Source organism: Manacus candei, unplaced genomic scaffold (assembly GCF_025592945.1).
Source record: "Manacus candei isolate 608988 ecotype Guabito, Panama unplaced genomic scaffold, ASM2559294v1 h1tg000003l, whole genome shotgun sequence".
Lineage (NCBI taxonomy): Eukaryota > Metazoa > Chordata > Aves > Passeriformes > Pipridae > Manacus > Manacus candei.
Genome location: NW_026138051.1, coordinates 13283972 through 13302147, shown reverse-complemented (window position 1 = coordinate 13302147; position 18176 = coordinate 13283972). Strand labels below are relative to the sequence as shown.

Genomic DNA, 18176 nt, shown 5'->3' with positions numbered 1-18176 from the left:
TAGGAAATTATCTTGCTTTTCTGACTGTTTTCCATGTTATGTTTGTGGTACTTTGTGAAGTGCTTGGGACTGCATGAGTATTTTTCCTTTGGTTGCTCATGAAAACAAGATGTGTTTCAGTAGGATTTCCTAGTGAACAAAATTTTACATGAATGAAGAAATAAATGTTTGATGTAAAGGCTTTCATTGATTCCCAAAGGCACAGGCCATACAAATTCCCTTACAGAATGCATTTCTGCATCTTTTGCACAGTCAAAACCATTCCAAAAAGATGAAATTTTAAATATTTTATTCATTGCTAAAAGTTCTAACTTCTTCATATGATCATTTTCAAGGCAACTCAAACTGGTACCTTCTTTCTCTGAGTTTTTATTATTGTCAGCTGTGGGAAGGTCAGTTCTTTCACCTTGGGGAGGTTATTCAGAAAGGGAAAAAAGGAGATTTAGTCAACTAAGGTGCCAAGCCTAAGATACCAGTTTATAATTTATTATAATTTAACTATAAGGGCTGTCAATGAGAGAACTTTTTTGTTACAAGATAATGCAAATTCCAATCAAGTACCTTTGAGGTATGGTTTTATAGACTCTGTCTTTTTCCATTATCAGATATCTCAGTGTCATGACCAATCCATTTGACTGCACAACATCTATATTATTACTAGCATTGATTGCTCATAAAAAATAAGGTTTATAATTAGGAGAGCATAAAGTTACTACCTGGAAGAGTGGATAAGGAGAAAATGAAATGAAAAAGTCACTTAATCTTAGTATTGCAGTTCTGCAAAGTACCATTTATTTTCCTCCTAATATAACTGAGCTCTATGTTGATAACAAGCTACTGAGTTAATAAATCTATTGCAGCTATTGAGACTTCTCTTTTAATAACAGAAGTAAGGATGGAGCATTAAGGAGAGGAAAAATACATTTTTCAAAGTATAGTTTTTGCTAAAGTATTTCCCTCTCCCCTACTACTGTGGTTTTTATTGGTTGTGATTTCTTATGCTTACAGGAATGGATTTAAATTGGAAGAGAGCAGGTTTTGATTAGATATTAGGAAGAAATTCTTTGTTGTGAGGGTGATGAGGCACTGGCACAGGTTGCCCAGAAAAGCTGTGGATACCCCATCCCTTGAAGTATTGAAGGCCAGTTTTGACAGTGCTTGGAGCAACCTGATCTAGGGGAAGGTTTGCAGTTACAGGAGAATTTGAACTGTCACTTGCAGAAAATGTTTGTCTCTACCATGATGAAAAAAAAACCTGAAAAGACAAAATCTTAAAAAAAACAGTAAAACAAATCAACAGTTCTTAGAATCTCTTAATCTGTTTTTTACCTGTACAGTTGAAAGTGTTGAAATTATATCAAGAAATAGTCTAGTGGTGAAGGCACTTCTCCCCACTGAGAGCAAGTATCACTAGACTCTTTATGAATCACTGTCTTGGAGGAGCAGCAGCACATTTCAGTTGATAACTTTCCTTCTTGGGTTTTAGCATTTTTGTGCTTTAATTTCCAGTGCCTAGTGACACTGCAACCAGTGTAGAGATTTATTCCCGTGCAAAACAGATTGACTTAGGGTAATTTGAATAGTTTATGCATGGATAGATTCATTAGGAAAAGGAGGCAAGGCAGAACTATAAAAAGAACTAATAATCTTGCTAAAGGAGCCGTTAATTCCCTACAGCATTGGAGACACTTTCACTGAACAGGGAGAGGGAAGGCTGATTTTGCAGAGCCCTTTCAGTCTCCACGGGCAGCCTCTGTTTTTTGTCCAGAAACAGATCACAGAGATGACTTTCTTTTTCTTCTCCAGATCCTTATTAATGTACTTGGGCCATCTCTGCCTTTGTTAGTTTGCAACAGAATCATGGGATGGTTGAGGTTGGAAAGGACCTCTGGAGGTCTTCTTGGCCACCCACTACTCAGGCAGGGTTACAGCCAATTGTCCAGGACCGTGTCTAGACAAGGATTGAAAATTAAAGGATGGAGACTCCACAACCTTCTGGGACAATCTGTTCCAGTGCCTACTCACCTTCACAATAAGAAAGTGTTTCTTCTAGTTCAGAGGAACCTCCTGCGTTTCAGTTTGTGCCCATTGCCTTTGGTCCTCCAGCTGGGCAGCACTGGGAAGGGCCTGGCTCCAGCCTCTTGGCACCCTCCCTGCAGGTGTTTACATTCACTGCTGGGATCCCAGATTGCTGTGATTTTGTGCTTTGTGCTGAACCCTCAGCTTGACCCAAGCTCAGCCTCCTCCAACAGCACAAGTGGCACAGGCTGTTCTAGTCTGGGCAAGCAGAGAGAGTAAATCAGCTCCTTTGGAAAAAAGCTGAGAAAAACTGCTTGCCTGCAGTGTGTGTATCAGACTTTTTGCTTCTGAAGTTTTTGTTTTGTTATACTCCAGTCCTGCATAGAAGTTCCAGCCATATATTGGGACATCCTAATGCTGTAGCAATCTAGACACTGTACTGATGCAAAGCAGCAACCTGAATGTGACATAAGAGAATAGAAAAGTCAATGTCAAAAGAAACAGTCCCTCCCTCCAAAAAAAAAAAAAAAATTCACATGGAAGGACCACATTTAAAAAAAAAAGATCCAAACCTCCAGAAAACTAAGTGGGGGTTAATCTTCTGCCCCTTGTTGTGTCTGTGCATGTGTATATTCATTGCTTTAAAATTTTATTTTAAAGGCATTTAGGAGTGTGTCTGGTACTTGGTGATTGTTTTCCTGTGATAGAGACATATTTATTATTCATTGCAATAATTACTGTGTAATATTTTATACTAAAAGTTGTTCTCGTTGCACAATCAGGAAATGCTTAGGAAGTGGCTGATTTAACTGTTCTATTTTTAACTCTGCACCAAATTACAGTGAATGGTGTTCAGGCTTTTGTACTTGTAGCATCTTGTGTGGCTTCTCACCACCACACTGGTCACTGCATTCTCATGAAACTTGAAATGTATTTTTCCAGAGCTTCTGTGCATAAATTGTTTATAAAATTTTACAGATTTTTACCTAGCAATTTTAGTTATCGTGTGCTGTTTCCAAGGGGACTGTGTTTCAGGATTCTCCTAATGCTTTTATCACCCAGCTTCTCTGATCAAGAAAGTAATTTATTGCTGATTGCAGAACTCTTGAACTCAGTCTGGCAGCTGCAGTATGAAACTTCTCTGATCCAGTCTCCTAGTTACTTATTTACATATCATTCGAAATGATTTTCAGGGCTGTTTGAAAACCTCTTGACATTGCATTATCCGTGTTGCAAATCTTATGGTGATTTGTTTTTTCCTCTCTTTGTGTTACAGATAACAAACGAGTAACTTTGGAAAGGTCTCGTTCTCGCCACAATGGAACAATTGCAGCTGTATGATTCTTCTGATGCCAAAGAATTAATGAATTGTTTTATTTACAATTAAATGGATACACTTTGGAAAGAGTTTATCATATGAATTGGCAACGATCATAAAGGAATACTGGTATTGATTAAATGAGATGGTGTAAAAATATGTAATTTTAAAGCTGTTGCTAAATAATCCACATACTGTATCTTATTACCCCAACTACCAAGATCTGTAAACAGTGTTAAACAGTAGGATATATATCTTATTTTCTTATGTTCTTTCTTTTATTTTTGTTTTTACACCCCTTTTTTTTTAAGCTGACAACTCACATGAAAGGAGTTGGGGATTTCTAGGTTTTGTTTTATATGGGTAAGAAAATACAGTTCTGTTGAAAGGGTACAGCTGTGGATTCCATTTGCAGTTCTGATTTGAACATGAAAGGAAAAAATAATAAAATTGTATGTTAATAAATTCAGAGATGAGCTGGTCTACATTATCAGAATCTTTTTTGTAACCATAAAAAAAGCAACACATAGCCCCAATCAGGTTGCTGAAAACCTTATCTCAATGTAAAGCTTGGTGGATTCAGCTGTTTTAGCTGCAAGTAGGATATACCACATATCTACACTTTTGGTGATATGATGATGTATAGTTACTTATCACTGCTAAAAAAAAAAAAAAAGAAAATAAAACAGAGCATAGGATTTTACCAAAATTAAATGATGTCAAGGGCAGGATATGTTTTTAACTGTATCTAAGGAAGAATTTTTCTAATTATGCACTTCTATATTCTTTATAAAGATATTTGGGGGAAAATATGATTGTCCTATTTTAATTATGCTAAAAATACCTTTGTGTAGGTTTTTAGAGACAAGCTACATTACGAAGTTATTCAAAACTGCCTCTGAGTTTTTCCTCTGTTTCTCAGGTAAAATATGTAGCGGGATCTCTACTGGTGGATTTCAGTGCTGAGAGTTTAGCAGCTAAGAACAAATTTCCTACCTGGAGCACTCTCTAGCAGTGATCAATGATTGCAGCAGTTTGATTTTTTGGGAGGCTCCTCCCATTCTACTTTGTATACAGGCCCCTTGCACTGCAGTACCTCAGGTGAGCAGTCAGTTCAGTAGCTGACACTGTATGTTCTGCCACTCACTGGGAAACCACAGTTCCCTTTGCTCCCCAGACTCCAGCTGAATGTACAGACTGTTTGGTGTTCGGGTCAGCCTTCACCATCCTTTTTACTGAAGGTTCGTTGCTTATCTGATGAGAAGGAGGACTTGAAGTGGGAGTTCCAGTGGAACTACTTCACATGCTTCTCAGCTATGATATTTTTTAAAAATCAGGATGTCGTAGATGGCACTTGTTCTCAAATTATTAATGCTTTTCACTGATTGAAGAAATTATTATGAATACTTTTATTGCCTGGTGTTACGGGGAACTTTTTTCTGATGTTATATAGAGTGTTTGGAAGGTGAGGTGTCACATGATTTTCTGTGCACAAACTGGTAGCTCTAGAGGAACATTCGCTCCTGGGGCAGTACCTTTGCACTACTGCTTGAGCCAAGCGTCTTTGTACAGTAGGTTCTTTTTGCTTCTCTCGTGAGATACCCTTTAAGACTATCTGACTAGTTTGGGATAAATTCTCACAGTTTCAAACTACATATCCAATTATTGTAAGAAAAGATACAGCTCCTTTTCAATCTAGTATTGATTATTTTTTTTTTATTTTTTTTTTCAAAACTTTTCTTCAAAGAATACAAGGGGTTTGCCCGTAGCTCTGAACATAGGAATACAACTGAAGCCTAGTGAAATGTGTACTGTCAACTAATTTTCTCCCTGAACTGTTCAGGGTTTTTAGTGACAAACTAAAGAGTTTTATGGTACTTCAGGAAAAAATAAAAAAGCATGCAACAGGATTCTGTCTCCCTGTCTATCAGTAAGAGATACAAAGAATTATATCCTGTTTTGTGCAAGGTCAACATCAGCCTTGTATTGAAGCATAACTTTTTTCTAAATGGAACTATTAAATTCACAGTTAAAAAAAAATGTGCTTAATGTACAAAGCCAGTTTAAAGGATTAGGGTCATAATGTCTATATAAATCAATAGTGTATTAGAATTCAAATTTTGAAAGTAACATTTTACTGGGATTTACAAGTAGTGGTGTAATCTTTATACATGAAAACTCAAAAGCTCTGAACAGAATCTTTATATGGTAGCAGTAATTATTAGAGCACAAGTTTTTCATATCCATGGTTTGTTTTTTTTTTTTTTAAAGCTCTGTGAAAGCTGGCTACAGATTTTCAAGAACCAAATCTTATGAAAAAAAAAAAGGCAAATCCAAAATAACATCATCTGATGCTTCTATTTTACTACTATTTTTTTCATATTTGAAACATTTATATAATTTAATGGACATATCTGTTAGGGCAAAAGTGTCTTTCCAAGGAAAACTAGTTTAGAAGATAATTTATGTAAATATAGGGTGCTCGTATTTATGAAGTCTAAAATATTTTCTGAAATTGATGCTGGTCACTTTGTCTTTTGATAGTTTTTCAGTCTATATTAAATTGCAGATATTTTTAATGTTTTTATTATTGATCTAATTTTCAGAGGTGTCACATGTTTATCTAGAAGTGTAGAAGAGTAGCACCTTTTTCAGAAATGCACTTGCCTTATTTTCTAATTTTAAAAAAAATGAAATATATCAGTTAAATTATATTTGTATTCAAAGTAATCCCAGAAAGAAAATCGCTGGAGGGTTCATACATAAATTTCTTGCTAATTATGTTTCACTATATGTCCTCTGAGACATTACGTTAACAATATACCAGCACATCTGTTTGCATTCACATTTTACCAGTTACAAGTACTGAAGAGAGTTTTTTTTAATGATGTTACACTGTTTACATTTCTTAGTTTATTTAAGAGGAAGATAATTTTACCTTTGCAATGAATTGAACTAAATTTGCAAATGTCATGGGAATGAAATGTTTAAATCATATACAAATATACATCTCTGTTGCTTAACTACTGGCTGTACAGATCAGAAATGTAAAGACACTATAGACTTTTTTTGCTCAAGTTTCATGCAGTTTACTGAGAAAAAAAGTGCAACACGGTTTGTCATGTATGTTTGTTTGTGATTCAACAAATATCCTTTCCCAGCACACAAGTGATGTTTGGTTTGAGTGTTAATCATATTATGAGCTGATGCTAAAGCCAAAACAAAATTGGTGCCTCAGAGGGCACTGACAAACAGCTCCAGGAAGTATTCCCAGAAATACTGTTACATCGTTTGTTCTGGTTTTAGCTGACCATGGTCAATATGAAAAACGTTATCTAAAATTATCCGTTCTTCTTGAAAATTCAGATACAAATGCAAACATTCCCATAGTTCCCTTGTGTAATATGCAAATAGTCACGAATATCTGTATATTTTTGCATTTTTGTGTGTGGTATATGTACTACCTCAGACAAATGCTGTAAAAAACGTAATATTTTCATGGTTTCTATCCAAGCCACAATTCATTAGTAACCTACTTTAAATTCATCCCACAATATACAAATGGTTTGCAAAACCCTGAGAATCTGGCTGAGTTTTAGGTTTGGCTGGAAATCCTCCTATAGCTTTCGTTTAAGAAACTTTGCAACGTTCAGCTTTTGCATCCCTCAGGCAAATCCTGCTTTGATGGGTGAATTTAGTACTTCCTATACTGAGAATGATCTAGCTAGTAAATGTTTAAAGCTGGTAATAGTTATGTGGGAGCAAACTTACCTATGTATGTAAATTGCTTCTTTTCCATTAAACAAAGGCTTGGCTGAGTTATACTTTACTGTTTGCCTTCAAATTGCTGCGAGGTCAGGCATAACAAGTGCTAAGTGATACAGCAATGTAAAGCCCACCTCTGATGTGCCATACTGTATTTGCAAGTTACTCATTTTTAATTAAGTATTGTAGGAAAACCTCTACAGCTCTTCTTCTGCGGTGTCTCCACACATGCCCACGCATGCACACAAAGTGTAAATAATAAAAAAAAGCAAAAATCAAAGCAGACAAAGCCAAATCCCTCAGCTTCAGGTGTCTCCGTTTCAGATCACACATTGCTGCTTTTTGTGCTCAAGGAAGGGAGTTGTGTAAGCCTGTGAATTCTGCAGTCCTGCAAGCTGTCACTCGGCACCCACTGATGTCATTAGGAGAATGGCAAAGGAGAAAGATTTGTTCTTGTAGTGCTTCTTTTAGCACTGTTTGAGGTGATACATATGCCACAGAATGTGAACAATAACCTATTACAGCTCAGGCAGTCTGCTATCATGCACCATTTGATTTCCCTTTTGGAAGTCACAGGACTCCTGATGCCAAAAACAAAAAAGGATTAAAAAAAAAGGTGACAAAACTCATGCATTTCTATTTTTTAAACAGCTCTGTGTTTGTATGTAATGTTTAAAATAGGAATTTGATGAAATCACAGCCTGGCCATTGTTAATCCATGTATTCTGAAAACTGTAATAAAGATATACATAACATGATTTTTCTAGGTGCACCAATGTTTTACTTGTTTATCATTATTATTACCTATTGAGTACCATCACCTCAAGCCTGGTTTTATTATATAAAATTGTCACACTGAAATTACATTTCATTTTAGCTTATTGACATTTTATGGATTTCTGGTGGGTTTTTTTCTCTGAAGTGTCAAGTATATTTGACTTGAATTTGGGGACAAAGGTGCCTTTTCCAATGAAAGAGGACTTTCAAAAACAAATAATAAAAAAACCCAAGTATATAATTAAAATCCCCAACATGAAATCATGGTGATACCATTTTATTTTTACAAAAATAACAATAAAAGGGAATCACTAAACAAATTCCATGGGTCCATATTTATTTTAAATGACTGGATTCCAGTATAGACCTTTTAAGACATACACATAATAAGTCAGACAGCTTAATGTGGATGTTTTCCAAATTATTTGATTCAGTCAGTCACAAAATGGTGAATTAACAGAATAGAAACTTGACAGACCTTTATGTTCAAAACTATGTATTGCACCTGAAATACATAACAGTATATGTAGAAAGCATTGAATTTTACTTAAAATTCTATATAAATATAATTCTAATTAATATGATCAGCCATATTGATACAACTTTTCTCAAGTAACTTTTTGTATGTGGAAAAGATGTGTCAAGGGATGGTCAAAGGAACCATTTTATTTTTAATTAACTGAATTACACTTAGAATGCACTATTTGATATATGATGAAGCAGTAGGGGTTTATTTTCTTGTGGGATTAACATGAAAAAAAGTGAAAACTTTTAAGTGCCAGCTATAAAAGTAAATGCTTTGATTGTCCTGATTAAAAAAATGTGGTAATGGTGTCCTACATATACCATATTCTTGTTCCTTATTTTTAGGTAAATATTCTTGGCTTTCTAGTGTGGGAGCCAGGGATTCCCATCATCCTCTGAAAGATTTTTGCCTTTGGGTGATTTGCAGGCAGAATTAGTCCTGAAAAAAGTAGCAGGTACTTAATACCCCTCTCAATGGAAATTGTTTCTGTTGCTTCCACACATGCTTGAGAAATCCTGTATGTGAACTTCAGATTGATGGCAGGTTGTGGTGCTCTGCCATTTACATTAGGATATTCTCTGTAAATTTGAGCTGCACTCCTCCCCTCTCTTAGTTCCTCCAGTCATCATCTCAAAATCAGCCTTTCTGCATTTTTGTAGAGAAGTCAGTATTACTGGCTGTAGTAAAATTATTAAAACATTCAATTCTCTGAATTATTTGATGAATACTTAATGACCTTAATTAATCCTGTTCATTAGATATGAAGCTAAGATTAAGAAATAAAATCCAAATAAAGGATTGGGGTTTTTTTGCCTGTAGTCTGTGAGCAAACACTATTTTAGTCCAGTTAAATTCACAAGGTGCTGAAAGGTGTTTATTTGTGTTACTGTAATAATGAGGCCAACCTCAGAAACCCACCTGAGAGGCAAAGGATATTATCTCAGGCCCCATGCTAACAAAATCACACAGCTCTTGGATTTTACCTGGCTCTTGCTGAGCAGGTTCTGTCAGCCTGGGAATGCTGCTGTAGGTGAGCTCACACTGGAGCCAGGTCTGCAGGACAGCTTTTATGAGGACAATGTGCCCAACTTTATTCCAGTGAAATAATTGATCTGTGAGTCTCCAGGGGCAAATTATCTGCAAGGCACTCTCACACATCTGTGAGAGCTTATCTGCTTTTAAAAGTGCACAAGTTCTGAAGAAAAAATAAATAAGGCCTGGTATAAACTAATTTTAATACTCCACTGCCATTATACCAACCTCCATGCCCAGGCCTCTGACCTGGAGAAGTTACTCCTGCCACATTCACAAATGTGTGTGTTTTAACAGTCTTTGAGAGTACAAGGATGACTTGAGTAATTACCAGACCAGCAGTTCAGTGGCATTGGAGATTAATCTCAGGCTGTTGCTGTTTTAGCACTTTGGTGATGCAGGTGCCCTGAAGTGGCTCAGAAGACTGTTCCATTTGTGGAAAAAATTGTTAGTGATCCCAGTTTCCCAAACATTATTTATCTTCTAGAGAAGTAAAAAGGGAAAATTATTACTACTGTGAAGAGATAAAAACAAGACCTAGCAAAAGGTATATATAATATAAACTATTAATAAAGTTGTACGTTTAAAGAAATGGCATTTTAACTGCCCCAGAGCTTTATTGCATACCTATTCAGTGAAGTTCTTTTACTTAAGTGGTATGGGATAGGCCAACTTAGAGGACATCAGTTATTTGCAGATTAAAAACAGACTAAACAAAAAAAACCCAAACAAACCAAACCAAAACAAACAAACAAACAAAAAAACACAAAAAAACAAAACCTAATGAGAATTCAATGACTGAATTTCCTGGCAGGAAGAGAAATGAGATTACTTACAAAGGCATAAAGTAGTGGCAAATCTGCAAAAAGTCCTTTGCATTCCATTACTCATTACGTAATGAGTACTAAAACCAAACGGAAAACAAGAGAGGCAAATTTACCTACGTGCCTTTGGCACTGTGCAGAATAGATTGTGAAATTGAGCTGTTATACTTTAATGAAGGTTGTGGGACTTTAAAAGCTGTGGTAACATAGAATGACCAAGTGAAAACTGTGCTTCCAGAAATATTTCAAAATTCTGTTAAGCCACGAAAGATCTAATTTAACCATAGGCAATGTGTGTGTAAATGTAATACAGATTTTTACCTGAAAGTAATTGAAATCTCTTCCAATAAGCTATAGTTTTAATCTTTTAATTGTTCTTTGCATTGACTAGATAAATTGGTCCAAATTAATTTTGTCTTCCCTCTCCTGGGTAAGACATGAGCAGATTGCTGTGGTTAGTCTGCAAACCCATTTCCCTCAGCACTAACACCTGTAGAATTCTGAGCAGTGAATTACAGTGGCAAGAAAAAAAATACTGTAAATAGTAATGGACTGATGAAATACAGAGAACACGTTTTGTTGTTATGATCTTCACGTGTTATTTAACTTTAAAATTTGTAAATGATCCACTTCAGATTCGTAAGTTTATTGTTGAGTTATTGGTGCTGTAATGATATGCAAGTGTCTGTCACACACACAATATGTTGCACCATGTTAATGCTTTCTGTATTGATTGACTCAGACCACTATTCCTCATAAGCAGCAGGGAGTCTTGAAGCCTGGTGCAGATGCTGGAATGTGATTATGTTATGATGGAATGGAGCTTATTCAGCAATCCTGTGATTATTAAGGCAATGAGGGTAATTTATAGCCTTTTACGACCTACTGGTACCAGAAGTTAAAATAAGGTGTTAGGAGAAACAAAACCCTACTTCAAGAGCTAGTAAACACAAAAGCATATCAATTTCTGTTAACTAATGATAATATACAAAATGTAGCTTGTATAATTTATAGAGCCTTAATTAGTTCATATTTGATCTTTAGGTCTTGTTAATATGCCAAGCCAGACATCCAAAATGCACTTCAGTTTAGTGTTATTAAAGCAGTTACCTGACTTATTATCATCATGTTTATGTGTACTGTAGTCAGTCATCTGGATGTTGCTGTGCAGGTTATGAACATTAAACCTGGCTTTGCTGATTGCGGGCTGATACTCTGAAAGTGAATGAAGTAAATGGCAGCTTTTCTGTGGACTTGAGAATCAACCCTCATCTGTATATGGAATTACAGTTATCCATACCTATAATTTTAATGAGATAAGTTCTCCATCAAAAGCAAAGGCTTTTCATATAAAAAATTCCCCCAAACCATCTGCAAGGCCCCACAGTAATGTTTAACTGTATATAAGCTTTGATTCTGGAAGCATTATTAAATGTTTCTTTTAAAAAATCGATAATATCAATTGTATGGGTATATTAAAAATTTATTTGCTTCTTTAATACCCTTTACATACCATTAGAGTATTTATTGGTTTATGGCATAATTTTTTTCATCTTATTAATTCCTAAAAGTAGCTGATTCCCTGCATTTAAACACTCATGATCTGAAACTTAAAAGTAAGCTTAATTGTGGTATCAGGTTAAAAATTATTTTATAAATTCTTTATCCCAAAACTGAGCATGGATTCTGTTTGGGAGAAAAGATTTCCAAGTATCTAGTTCCTGTGAATTCAACTAAACATAGTAGAAGGGCTATCTGAATCATTATGTTTGCACGGTACGGTCACATAACAAAAATGAGTAATCTGCAGTCATTCACAACAACATAACTTAATAATTACTTTATTATAACATTCCTACCCAAATGGATATTTAAAGAACACACTGGTAGAAAAGAGCTCTCTCCAGTTGAGGTGAGTAGGAGACAAGCATCAAACTTTTTAATAGCGAAGGATTGACAAAAGGAGGAAGCAGAACAGTGATAATCAGCTGTCAGTCTGAGTTCTCAATCATGCTGGTAAAAATATCTCAAGCAACTTCATGATTTACACGGGAAAGCAACATTTGGTATAGCACATAATGCCATAAAGGACAGAAAGAAATAATGAGGAAGAACAAAATACATATAAAACAGTGCCATAAAGTGATTTATGAAAGCTGGTGTTTCACAAAGTAATTAAAATACATAAATGCCTCAAAGAGAAAACATGGGCACTGGTAGCACAGAGAGGCAAAGTCTGCTATATTAAGGAAGAAAAGGAGCAAGCTCAAAGCATATGGTTAGTTTTATCATCTAACACAAGGTGTTGCTCAGCTCTCATCCTTCAGTTTGCAGGAGGAAGCACCAGCATGTTTGTCCATAAGGTTGGTCCTGCTTCACAGCCTGGGAGAGGTGCCAGTGGGGGAGGGCAAAGGGTGGGGGTTAATTCACTCACTCAGACAGAACTGGGTTCCAAATGCCTAAATTGCATTTTTCAAATAGTAACCATTCTTTCCTTGCCTGCTGAGATTTGGTGGTCATCTTTAGGCATTACTGCCACAACACTTCACTAACAAAATTCAATCCCCGTCTCTGTAAAGAGGAGTGGTTTCTTAAGAGATCACTTAAAAACTGCCATAAGCAAACAGCCATGGCTTAGAAAACAAAGTTTCTCTAATGCAATGTTTGACTTTATAATTTATAAACCTAAAGTTAGTTTAAAGGCTGTTTCTTTACTGTTAGATGGAATTAGATATCTAACTTTCTGAAATGTGGAAACAGAAGAAGTAGCTTTGCCATGGCAATACTTCTGTACCGCAGGACTCATGGGCATGCTGAAGTGAGGTGGCTTAGTGCTTCTTTCAACTGGAATTCTTCCAGAGTATGACAATCATAAACTGGAGTAGACAAAAGTTACAAAAGGGGACAAGAGTATAACTATGCTAAATAATTCAACGGAAACTATTTCAGGTGCTTTTGAGGGTTTTTGCCCTTGTATTTGCTTCCTAAATCATTTCATTTCAGTAATCTCACTTTTACAGCAGCAGCCATTTAAAGAAGTGCTAAATCATAGGCGGTATAATCCCTTTTACACAAAGGAACAATTTAAAAAGGATAAACTTCATTTTTATGGGTTTCAGTGAACTCTATCAGGGACGTGTTTTCTTGCCATTCACTTAGTTACTGTTTTTGCCTTGAGCTGACAATGTGTTTTGCCCTGTAAAATCTGAATGTTCATGATTCCTGCATTTGGCAAAGAACTGACATAGCAGATAAAAGGTCTCTTGATCTGTTCCCTTGTGTGGTCCAACAAGTGACTCAGACTTCCAGCTACTTATCTGTGAGCCACACAGACTCCAATCTGAGTGTCAAAAACAGCTTCCCATGAAGGAAATTTTGAAACAATCAATGTAAAGTAAAGAGAACTTGTAGGGTACTAAAAATGTGTCTGCTGAACACTATCTCTGAAGTCTTGTTCTGGTTGGACTGTTAGAAAATTTTGGGCTTTGAATAAAACCTATTTATGCATTTTACTAAAATACCTGGTATAAAAGTTATGCCAGATTTAGTCTTAGATGTTGCAAACTGCCAGCATTATTCACCTAACCAGGTTTTTGTTGTTGCTCACAAGTTTCCCCGTTATTGGTTTTCAGTTTGAGCCAGACTGATGAACATTATTGCACGTGTGGAGAGGTGCATGTCCTTGATCAAGGTAGGAAGGAACTGATGTAGATAAGCAGAAAAAGCCTTTAAATTAAATTCTGCTCTGTCAGAAAAACTATATTTTTACTCTAGTGCATTGTATAATAAAGGAAGCAAATTATATAAAACATAGATCTTTGATCATGAAGATATTTTCCTTACATAAATATAACCATGGCTCCTAATGAACACATAGCCTGCAATTTTATTACAACCCAGTACCAACACAGTCATAATTTCCTTTCATTTTGATTTTAATCAGATTTCTTTAATGGAGGATCATTTGCAGTGCCTGAGTCTAGAAAGGAGCAGGTGTGAAAGATCATCTAATTTAAACGAAAAAGTTCCTGTTTAATTTCAGATTCTTTTCACCTGCAAAGCAAATTTTACTTTCACTGTGTGTTTTCTCCAGTATTCTTTCAATTAGGTTGTGTCCACGTAATTTCAGTTGTCACTGTGGTGGCTGCCCTTTGAAGAGCAGAAAATTGAAGTTGTCAGCAAACATCTGCACTACGCATTTTCTGACTAGAAAAGCAAGGAATGCCCAACAGAATGTGTGGGAGAATTTCCTAAAGAAACAAAATTCAGCAGTGAGATGAGTTCCTCACAGTTTTCATGGCAGCAGCCATCTTCATTCATGCAGGGAGACTTCACTCCAATGAAGCCCTGCTTGCCAGGATGTACTTTGAAAACACACTTCACTTATCTCTGCTCTGAAAAATGGCTGTTCCCTGAGGTAAGACTGAACAAGGTTCTTACTGTGGTGTAGTCCTCATCCACGTAGCTCCCTGTATTTCTTTCTCTACAAGCTGAAAGTCTTTTGCAGTATGACTGTTTTCTCTTTCTTACTCTCTAGAATCATTTTGTGAACCAGAGAGTTTGAGTTCGGTACAGTGGGGAGAAACAGTCTGTTTTATGGACATCTCTGGAGGAGGCAGCATTGACCACAAGAAAGACTGACAGAACTGTCATTAGTTTATTGATGCAGCATGCTAGGAAACGGAATATTGACTCCTAAATGTGGAGGACTTTTTACTTAGTGCAAGGAAGACAGCAAGGTAAATATGTATGGAGGGATGAGAGGATGTGTATTCGCTCTGTCAGTGAGCAATGACAAGTATTGCATCCATCAATGAGGCAAGGGTAAAAGAAGCAGAGGTTTGTATTTCTCAGAAGGCATTGCTTGTCCTGACAAAATGTAAATACATCAATCTATAACTGCCCAGCAGTGTGTGATGTGAATAATTATTTTGGCCCCAGTTCATTTTTGGTGCATTTTAACATGGGTGGAATTGAAATCCAATCTGTTGACTATCGGTTTTCACTCCCCCAGAGGAAACAGCCCCCTGTCTTGGCTAAATGTCCTTCTCAGAAAATCTTCACAGTAAAAATGAATCTCATTCTCTATGTTTCGGTGTTAAATGTGTCTAAACCCACCATCTTTATCCAAAACTAGTGCTTTTATTCCTAAAGCTGGGCCCAACCTTTTTGCAGCATTTTTTGCAAAAGACAATGATACAAGTATCCAGCACAGAGACTGATTAAAAAGTTTTCCATATAGCTTGTAGCTAGTTGCAATTTAGAATATGAGTTGCTATACTGAGATGCTGAAAACTGTAAACACTATTTGCATTTTGTTATGGATGTTTTGCATAACTTTAAGGATGTTTTCTTTATCCCCAAGTGGGTCTGTTTCGAGCCCATAATGTACTGTGAAGTTCCAGGAACAGAAAAATTTGTTGAGCACAAACAGGCCAGTATCACAGCAGACGTAACAGTGTTCAAGCAAAGAGTGTTTTGCATCAAAAATGTGTATATATTTGCATTTTTGATGCAAAACTCTACTTAATCGGCACTGCAAATGAAGCCCATAACTGAGGCAGTGCAGAATTCTATGAAATTGAAAAGTTCTGTGTAATTTCTGAAAAACAAAGTCTATTTTGCACAGCTCTAACTATAGCTAATATTTAAACAAATTTAATCATCAGTGAACTAATACAACAGAAGTACTCAGAGCTTCTTTATCACTGTAAGTTTTTCTTGTCCTTGTCTGTGGAGTGTGCTTTTTTTTTAACATTTCTTAATTAAACGTTTATCCTATTTAATTGCTGGGAAAAGTGCAGAAAGATTGAGATCTGAATTTTAAACATCCTCATTTTAGGTGTGTTGATTTTTGTTCTCAGTTTTAGATGCTTAGGGAATTACCTTGGGGAAAATTCAGCACACAAGATCCCTCTTGAAAGCCAAAGGTGTTGCAGTTGTTAATCTAAGCCTGTTGTGCCACTGTTAATGTGTCTGTTCTAGGGGTTTCTTTGGAAATGTGGTCTGTGGTAGCTGTCTAGAGTTGACTGAGAATTCCAGTATTTTGATCCCAGATTTCTGACTTCTTTTATCCTGACATTCTTTTATCCAGAATGAGTTCTGTTTTCTAGTATTTGTGAGTCCCCATAAATCCTTCTCCTGAGATGGATACTACCTGGAAAAGGGAGTGACCTTCATCCCAAAGCAGCTTTTAATCCAGTTAATAGTTATTATCACCTGCTAATTCTTTTGAATTTATAATTTCTTTCTTATGCAATTCTCCTTGCTAGTGCTGATTGATTTTTTTTTTTTTTAGTGAACAAGTGTCTACATTATCAAAGTACATTATCAAAGTTCCACACATTTAGTCTTACTGGAAGACTGACTGTACCATGCAAACTAAACAGTGTTTTTATACCTATTCTCAAACTCATCTCCCTGAGATGAGGAGGTTATAGGTGTGTGTAAACTGGCAAGAACTCCCCATGCAGGTAGATAATTACCAGTTTTCTTTACTGGCTGACATGAAGAATTTCTTGCTTGTTCTCAAAAAAAGAAAAAAAAAGAAGGAAAAAAAATCATTTTTTTAAACCGTCATTATACAATAAAAGTGAATTTCAACACAGAATCAAAAGAACCATGTTAATTTTTAAGTCAGTAGTGTGGGTTTTTTTCTTTTTTTTTCACTGACATTGTTAAATTAAAAGGAGATCCTTCTTTCACAGAATAAGGGGAGAACTATGCTGATATCCTTCTCTAAGCAGAATTTCTTGTGTCAAAGGTTTAAGAAATTTTGAAATAGTATAACTGTGTCAATACATTTTGAATTCTGTGCTTGTGATTTTAGGGGCTTCATTTCTAAACAATGTCATTAGCCTGAATAGGGAATCTCAGTCAAATGTTGGGCATCTTGTCTGTAAGGTATTTCCACTCTTATGTGTAGTGCAGAATGTCACTGTCATTCCAATTAGTGCAACTGATCAGTATTAAATTTGTTTTATTTGACATACTGCAATATTTGTGCTTCAAGCCAGACATTTTGTACAACATACAGAAACACCACATAATCACAACAGACATTAAGGCTAATGGCAGAAAGGACCTCTAAGAATTGTAAAATAGAAGAAACCAGCTTTCTAATTTTTGCAGTGTTTCAGCTATATTTGTTATAATAATATTGAGAGATATTTTAATTTTAGGAGAATACAGAGATTTAATCCACGTCATTTAGATTCATAATTTCCTGGTTTACTGGGCAGTAATATTATTCTTACAACTTTTCCACATAAGGACATCCATTTTTAACACATAACTCATTTCTTATTACGCTTTCTTTGCTTAGGAAACTGGGAGGATAAAATTTAAAGTAAGACTCTTAGTGTTACTCCCTCTGTTCTTAACTGGCTTCTGAATTGGTCTTATAAGGCTTTGGAATCCCAAGATCTGTCAGTGAAGGAGTAGTTCTCCTTCACTGTATATGGATTCATTGGCTTATGTGTTGAATTTGTCCTGTGAACTGGAGAACCATCATAGAATCATAGAATAAACTGAGTTGAAAGGCTCCCAAAAGGAATCCCACCATGTGCCGAAAGCATTGTCCAAACACTGGAAGGAAAACATTTGTACAATAATGTCAATCCTTAGGCTGAGGCATTTGCAAGTGACTGCTTTTATTCAAGGATAAAGGTGCAGGAAGAGAATCTTGAATGCTGGACAGATGACGTTTGGCTTGATCTTTACCTTCTCCTAACTGGCACACAGGGTCTCTATCTGACTGTCTGATAGGGGATCAAATCATAACAGTCAAATATACCATGGCTGCCTCAGGGGAAAATATTCAGTGAAGAATTCGAGAATCTCAATGGTTTGCAGAGACATCTGCAAACTTATTTGCAATTTTGAAAGAGATCTTAAAGGCTGAATGGACTTGAAA

At 35.9% G+C, this 18176-nt stretch overlaps 1 protein-coding gene across 5 annotated transcripts in view; it reads left to right on the top strand.

Annotated features, from left to right (window-relative positions):
* Positions 1 to 7860, top strand: part of DIAPH2 (diaphanous related formin 2) — a 199630-nt gene extending 191770 nt beyond the window's left edge. For all 5 annotated transcript variants that reach the window (XM_051788472.1, XM_051788455.1, XM_051788466.1 and 2 more), the window contains one exon: positions 3296 to 7860. In XM_051788472.1, the coding sequence (XP_051644432.1) occupies positions 3296 to 3360 (65 nt within the window). In that variant the 3' untranslated portion in view covers positions 3361 to 7860. The remainder of the gene's footprint in view (positions 1 to 3295) is intronic.
* Positions 7861 to 18176: the final 10316 nt, after the last annotated feature.